This window comes from Poecile atricapillus, chromosome 4 (assembly GCF_030490865.1).
Source record: "Poecile atricapillus isolate bPoeAtr1 chromosome 4, bPoeAtr1.hap1, whole genome shotgun sequence".
Classification (NCBI taxonomy): Eukaryota; Metazoa; Chordata; class Aves; order Passeriformes; family Paridae; genus Poecile; species Poecile atricapillus.
In genome coordinates, this window is record NC_081252.1 from 50,834,692 (window position 1) to 50,843,184 (window position 8,493).

General features: G+C 36.3%; 1 protein-coding gene across 1 annotated transcript; it reads left to right on the forward strand.

Annotated features, from left to right (window-relative positions):
* The first annotated feature begins 1,110 nt into the window (after positions 1-1,110).
* On the forward strand, positions 1,111-5,586 carry CNGA1 (cyclic nucleotide gated channel subunit alpha 1). Its single transcript, XM_058838623.1, is given in 7 exon segments — positions 1,111-1,222; positions 1,404-1,474; positions 1,870-1,895; positions 2,001-2,100; positions 3,003-3,106; positions 3,252-3,358; positions 4,169-5,586. Coding segments are annotated over 7 exon segments (1,938 nt in total).
* The last annotated feature ends 2,907 nt before the right edge of the window (positions 5,587-8,493 follow it).

Genomic DNA, 8,493 nt, shown 5'->3' on the forward strand with positions numbered 1-8,493 from the left:
TGTCTGATGAGTGCTGGAAACATGGATTTCCCCTCCTACTTCCTGTATTGGTGTATTTTTAGTTTCATTGACAATTAAGAGAAGCAAAGTAAATCTGGCAATAATGTCAGCTAAATCATTTTGCTTCTCCTTTGTAGTGTGTCAGAATGCACTGCTTTAAGACTGATCACTATGGCATTTGACTTCACTTATCAGTGGTACAAACACTCATTTGTTAGTTTGTGGCTTACAGAGATCTCTATACTCTGATTTCACACATACAGGGATATTATTACTGCAGTGGATAGCAGTATCAATACCTGTTTTATAATCCTCTCTAAATGGCCCTGGCAAATCACACTGGTAGAATTCATGCCTGAAGAGCTGGCAGTCCTGCCAAGGCCAAGATCTAACTGAGCATTGTAGGAATAAGTGGTGAAAAAGGAGAGTAGAAGTTAATTACACCAGTGCTAGAAAATTATGCAGTAGAATGCACTGTATTAGCTATTAAATATTTCAGGTTTGTTTTTTCCCTTGAGATGAACAGACCAGACATAAAGAGCCACTAACATTTCTATGTAGGTGTTTATATACCACCTGCTGTATGACTAAGGAAACTACTGCGTTAGTCTTACCCTCTTATTTACAGAACCCACCCCTTGGTCTCAACAGAGTCTAAGTCTCATTTATCAGATCTAATGAGATTTCTTTGGACCTACAACCAGGGGATACTTTTTAGTCTGGTTTTCAGAAGGATGTCATCTGTACATGAATCTGTTTATCCATCTTGATGCAGTGTTTCACGCCTGTGGTTCAAAACCCAGAGAAACAGTGGTAGATGTTTCAGACACAATTGTTTAAATAAATTCGAAGTATGTGTCAAAACTCAGGAGAAAGACCTAAATTAATGCTTCCCTACAGATGTGTAAAATGTTTCCTTTAGCAGCAGTTGCCAGGTCATTTTCCTTTCTGGTGGGAATGTGATGAGAGACAGGAAACTAAAAATATTGGTCTTCAGGAAAACAAGGATTTTTTGGGGAAAAAAGAGAGCTACTTATTCTAGTGGTAAAATGACTTGATTCTTTTTTTATTCAGTCTTCTTCAATTACCCAAGCTAAAACAAACCTGACCATGAAGGTAGGAGTGATTGAGACCCATCACTCCCATACAATTGTTCCCAGTGTGGTAGTGCATGACACCACTAAGGACCTTGGACTGACACACAAAGGGGAAAACAGGTATGTCAAATACACTTTGTGTCAGTTTGTTTTTTTATTTTTTGATGATTTACATAGGGTTATCTAAACACATATACCTGCTATCATATAATTTTCATCACTCTTAGTAATAAACAAAGTTTTAATGATTGTAGTATTTTGCTTATTGTAAATATTTATCATATAACTGTGTTGTTTTGTTGTTCCCCAGGCAACAATATCTACCTGGAGTATTTGCATGCTACAATATTAACAACAATAGTAATAAAGAGGAGTAAGTATCTTTGCCATTTGATGAAATGAGAGTACTGCAATTTTGATTATAAAAGCAGAAATAAATAATTATAATAAATATCGAATAATTTCATTAGAAACAGATATGTCATTCAGGTAAGCCCAAAAGAGACTGCACATATATTTCAACTTCATGCACATCAGTTATGATGATGATCATCCTTATTACCAAAGTTACTGATATTGTATTTATTAATTTAAAACAAAAGTAGTTCTGGGTGAATACAATAAGCAGTAAGAAAACTATGTTTTTTGAAGGCCAAGCACCTGAGTATAATACTATCCTTACTGAATTCAGATGGTTATAATAAATAGATGTTGAAGAAATGGGATGTGCATCCCATGAGCCTATCATATTTTTCTTTTTCTTAGAGAGGAGAAGAAAAGAAAAAAAGAAAAGAAGAGGTAAGATGAAGAGTGGTAATACTACTTTTGCTAAGATATTTAGTTTTTTTCTAAATATGTTTTAACTTGGTCTTTAACAATGGAAAATATTAATCTATTTCTCAGCAAGCCAGAAAAAAAAAAAGATGGAGAAACACAAAAGAACAAAGAAAAAAAGGATAAAAATAAAAATAAAGATAAGTCGAAGAAGAAAGAAAATATGGAAGTGTAAGTATTTTCCATTTAGGTCCAGTTATGCTGCAAAATAAAATTGCTTTTGATGTAAGAACAAATTAATTCACAGATGCCTTGTAAAGATGTTTATAACTTAGTGAATGAGAGTAAAGACTGCTGTTGTTCTCCCTAGAGGACAGTTGTTTTGACTTAAATTCATATGTGGACAACAGAAACATGCATGCATGGAGGTGATCTGAAAACATTAATCAAGATATATCTCCTTTGGATTCTGATTATCTAATATCTCTTGGATAACACACTGCAGCAAATGATGTGTCAGTATAAAGCAATCTCCCCACACAAGGGCACCTACAAGCAAGTAAACTCTTCTGTGCTCTAAAAGTTGTTGCTTTGTAGTCTACTTGGTAAATTCATAATTTTCTTGGTAAGGAAGAGAAACTTAAAACAGTGCAGTAGAAACCTGTGTTGTATGATTTCCTGTTCTTTGGTTTCTTTGTGTAAACTATGCCGATGTTTTATCTTTCTCAGGGCTAGACTTTTCCCTGCGAGAAAGACATGATTCATCTCATAATTTAGATTTATTTAAAAATTAGTAGTCACATAATTTTTTTTTTAATGATAAAATAAATTATCAGACAAGAGAGTAATTTGGGTAGGAAAAAATAATCTAAAAATCACATGTGCCACTATAAAGTAAAGTGAGACTGCCAAGCTAACTGTGATAAGCAAAATTTAGAATCTAAAGTTTGGGTCACAACAAGTCACGCCAGCTTCATGTCTTCCTTGCATTTGAGCAAGGAAGTTCAACTTTGATAAAGACTATTTATTTCACAGTAATAATATCTGGAATGCTTAGTTCCTCAAAAATGATACATGTATTTCAAGTCTCTTATTAAATCTCTTTTTTTCCCCTCCTTACCACTTAGGAAGATGAAAGATATTTTCACCATTGATCCAGCAGGAAATATATATTACAACTGGTTATTTTGCATCACAATGCCGGTCATGTACAACTGGACCATGATTATTGCTAGGTGATGTACTCCTTTAATGACTACATAGAACTTCTGGAAAATCATAATATCCCTGACTAGCTAAAAAATATTCTATTAGTCAGTGATTCATGCAAGTATTTAATTTTTGTTTTATGGTAATTTACATTTGTTTCTTCATATTCAGAGCCTGTTTTGATGAGCTTCAGCATGATTACTTAGTGGCATGGCTTATAATTGATTATGTTTCTGATGCCATTTATGTTGCTGATATGTTTGTACGGACAAGGACAGGTAAATACACTCAATGATTAATTATTCCTTTTTACATATTTATGCCAGGTTTATTTTTTTAAATCAAAACACTACTACTTAATAGCCTTGATAAGGTGCATTAGTGAAAAAAAGACACTGAGATTTCTGAAAGACTGCAGCGTTACTGTAAATAGTAGGAGAAATTCTGATGAAATTCTGATGTATTACCCAGATAAATGAAGTTTGAGATATGCAGGTACAAGGTGTTCTGCCTGCAGCTGACTCACCAAGACAAAAGAAACATGTGGTATAGCCAAGAAAGGATCAGGGGTTCTGAAAAACCAGCACCTAAATTTGGTTTTTGTGTTAATGGGAGACTCAAGTATTTGCTTGATTTTCAAGACCATTGAGCATGCAAGACAACCCATCAACTTCAGCTGCAACTATTTATTTTAAAATATTATGCTATGGAGCTATTAAGTAGATACACTCAATATGGAACTGAAATTCCTGTGTTCAAATTCTTTTCCTCATTAATCACTCTTCCTATAGCCTGTGGAGATTTCTTTGGAGGGGAAGATGGATTTTTTTTTTTCAGATGTTCACCATAGTGGAAAAGTGGAGGAAAAATATTCAAATCTAGAATTGTTTATCTTTCATAGCTCAAGCTGAACCATATAGCACTAAGCTGACTATTTGGAAATAAGAAACTAAATATTAGAAAGTAAGAGAAGTTATGTTCCATATGGAATTTGCACCCAAAATATTTTTCGAAGTAGATTTGGACTGACATTAAACACAACACATTTGAACTTGTAGCATTTTTTGTTATTTACAATTTTATTTTAGGTTACCTGGAGCAAGGTCTTCTGGTGAAAGAAGAACAAAAGCTACGAGAGAAATACAAGAAATCTTTTCAATTCAAACTAGATTTTCTGTCAATCATACCAACCGATCTCTTATACTTTAAGTTAGGATTGAATTACCCAGAATTAAGAATAAACAGACTACTCAGAGTAGCTCGAATGTTTGAATTCTTCCAGAGAACAGAAACAAGGACAAACTACCCAAATATCTTCAGGATCTCTAACCTTGTCATGTACATTGTGATTATTATTCACTGGAATGCCTGTGTGTACTACTCAATCTCAAAAGCCATTGGATTTGGGGCTGACACATGGGTCTACCCCAACACCTCAGATCCTGAATTTGCCCGACTGACTAGAAAATATGTCTACAGTCTCTACTGGTCAACGCTGACCCTGACTACTATCGGTGAAACCCCCCCTCCAGTAAGAGATTCTGAGTATTTCTTTGTGGTTGTTGACTTCTTGGTTGGAGTTCTGATCTTCGCTACCATTGTTGGTAATGTGGGCTCGATGATCTCCAACATGAATGCTGCCAGGGCAGAGTTTCAAGCGAGAATTGATGCTATCAAGCAGTATATGCACTTTCGGAATGTGAGTAAGGACATGGAAAAAAGAGTTATAAAGTGGTTTGACTACCTGTGGACAAACAAAAAGGCTGTGGATGAAAGAGAAGTCTTGAAATATCTGCCAGATAAGCTAAGAGCAGAGATTGCAATCAATGTTCACCTGGAAACGCTAAAAAAAGTTCGGATTTTTGCAGACTGTGAAGCTGGTCTGCTGGTTGAACTGGTTTTGAAACTCCAGCCTCAAGTATACAGTCCTGGAGATTATATTTGCAGAAAAGGAGATATTGGACGAGAGATGTACATTATCAAAGAAGGCAAGCTGGCAGTAGTTGCTGATGATGGAATTACCCAATTTGTGGTCCTAAGTGATGGCAGCTACTTTGGAGAAATCAGCATTCTTAATATCAAAGGTAGCAAAGCTGGCAATCGCAGAACAGCCAATATTAAAAGTATTGGATACTCAGACTTATTTTGTCTGTCTAAAGATGATCTCATGGAGGCTTTAACAGAGTATCCAGATGCAAAGGCTATGCTGGAAGAAAAAGGCAAGCAAATCCTAATGAAAGATGGGTTGCTGGACATTGAAATTGCAAATTTAGGAAGTGATCCTAAAGATCTGGAAGAGAAGGTTGCCTACATGGAACGTGCTATGGACAGGTTACAAACAAAGTTTGCCAGGTTGTTGGCTGAGTATGAAGGTGCACAACAGAAAGTGAAAAAAAGACTTACACAAATAGAGAAAATATTGAAGCCAGTTATAGAGGAAGAGTTTGCAGACTTAGAAGAAGTGGATCCATCCACAGATAAACCTGGATTGTCAAAAGCAGAATAAAAACAATGGAAGACTGAGAGTCAAATCCTGACTGGGGCTAAATACATGAATTTCTAATCTTTGTAGGACCTGACTATTAAACACAAAAAATTTATTTGTTGAGACAATGTCACTAACCTCCTACAAGCAGCGCATATTTGGCAGTTTTGGGGCAGAAAAAGAAGAATAAAGAATGAGAATGAAAGATAACACTTTGCTCTTGCACAAAGAGGTGGTATTATCTGCTAATGCGTTTTGTACTCTCCATAACACTGCTCTATGGCAGATGCACATACACTGTCATATACTGGCAAATATTGGAAGTTTTGCTGTTTTAAAATTTCTTTTTGTCTGCTAATGGAAAGATGGAAAGGTTTGGTAACAATTATATTATGTGAAGTCATAAACCTTTATATTCAATTTGTGTATTAATGAGCACGTTTTAATATTTATTGATTAACATAAAATTAATTAAGTATGCAATATTATAAAAAGAATTAGGTATATCTACAATGTAGATGGGAGTACTGAAGGCTGTAAGATTTGGAAAATACTATTAGTTCATTGGGTCCACCTTGGCTGATTTCTTGAAATATAAGTGGGCAGTTTGAAACAGTCTTTTTTTCAGGACAATACATGCAAAAGCTGGAATACAGAGAGGAGAAAATACAACTTTTTGCAAGCATCAATGTGAAAGATATGCGAGGCTCATAATCTAGTGTTCTTTTCACAATAATAACAAATAATATACAAATAAAAATATACATTAAAGATTGTTCTGTTTCATGTAATGTGGCTGTGGAACATGGGCTATCCAGTTTTGAAGATTTGTAATTAAATATGTTTATGTCCTTAAAGTAAAATTTCTTTATGCTGGCAGAGTGCAAGGGGAAGACACAACACCAACAGGCCAAATTCTTTCTACAGCATCTTCTGTAGAGGCTGTTGGGGGAAGAAAATTACTAAAGAGGCTGTACTCTCCCACTGATAGAGGACTTCTTTCTTCAAACTACTTCTGACATAGTAAAATCTATAGATTCATTTGTTAGGTCCATTTTCAGCTGCTTTAAGATGCATTATCTCCTTGGATTTTCCCCTCATTTTTGTTTTTTCTCATTGGCAGAAAAATGGCTTTCTTAGTTATGGTCTCAACTGAGTATTTGCAGCTGTGTGTTTTCAGTAGAATTTGATCATAGGCACATAACATTGGATAAGTTTGATGAAAAGGAGTGAAGAAAGGGACTGTAATAAGAGAATGGATAATTATTTAAGGAAACTTGATTATCCTGAGCAACTGGACTGCCACTCTTAAAAAATATGTATGTACATATTACTGTCAATAATATCTCTACACTTGCATTTTCTCCTTAATAAGATGGAGATAATAAAAATTGTGTATTTTATAAAGTACATTCCTTTCTGGCTGTTTTATATTTTGTAATGTTGATGCTTTCTAGGATGCCAGAGATCTAGAAATAACTCCTGATTTACTGCAAGGCTGAAATTTGATCAAGTACTTAATGCATAGGATATATACAGAACAACAAGGGTAAATTTAAATACAAAATGGCTGTTCATGCCTTGTTGATCCTATGTTTTGAATAATCAATGGCTTAATTAGCTGATAAGGGGAAAGGATATGCTATCCTGTCAGTAAAGATTCTATCCCTGTAGACAGGAACAAGGATTATTCTGGTATTTAGCTATATTTTGAGTGTTAGACTTTGCAATCAGCATTCCTCCAGCTCAGATCTTGAATATAATTTGAAATCTGTATGCCAGCAGCAACCGATCCTAATATGGTTACTAAGCACTTAGGAAGCACTTCTCTCCTTTGTTGAAGTGTTTAAGACTTTTTAGATAAATGTGTGATATGAAGTTTTAATTTTAAAAAAGGCAGATATCTACTGTCAACTTTTTTTTGGTATTCATCCTTCAGTCTAAGACATGAATTGTATTCACTAGCTGCCTCTTTCTTGAGAATAAAAACTCTTTGATTCAAACCATTTCAAAATAAAACAGAGAACCAGAATTGATCTCCAGTGGTTTGCTTACTATTTTCAGACTACTTATGGTTGGAAATCTTCTATAACAACTTTTATGAAGGTATTTGCAGAAAAAAGGCTAAATGCAAAGTTTCCTCCTGGCACATAATGTAAGTGCTATAGGAAATGTCCATAAAATTAAAATTATTTCAACCTGCTTTTAATTGTCAGAACTTGGGAGGCACACAGATTCCTCAATATATGTTTCTGTGTACTAAAACTTTCTGGATGTACTTCAGTGGAGTTTCGAAACAGGCTTTGTGGTCTTTTAACACAAAGTATGTGTGTTACACTCCAGGAGCCATGAAGTTCTAGGAGTTACAGGAGCTATGAAGAAAATGTCTGCAAGAGCCGCATGCCGCAGGAGCGGCTGCCAGGAATTCACTCCGGAGGAACGGAGGCTCAGGGAGAACCTTATCGCTGGATAAAACTACCTGAAGGGAAGCAGCACTGAGGGGAGTGTGGTTTCTTCTCCCAACAAGAGACAAGACGACAGGAAATGGTCCCAAATTGCGCCAGGAGAGCTAAGAACAGTTCAGATTAGTTAGATTAGTACTAGGTTTCCTAGTTGTTAGGAAAAAATTCAGCCGAAACGGTTGTCAAGCACTGGAACAGGCTGCCCAGGGAAGTGGTGGAGTCACCATCCCTTGAGGCATTGAAAAGACCTGCAGATGTGGCACTGGGGACATGGTTCAGTGGTGGAGGTGATAACGCTGGGTTAATGACGGACTGGCTGATCTCACACCCTTCCCAACTCGGAGCACTCCGTGACCCAAGACCAGAGCAGCCCCGGCTCCGAGCCCTGGCGGCTGAGGCGGTGCCCGCCGCCGGCCCGCCCGCCGCGCGGGGAGTGCCGGGAGCTGTAGTCGCGCTGCTGCGGGAG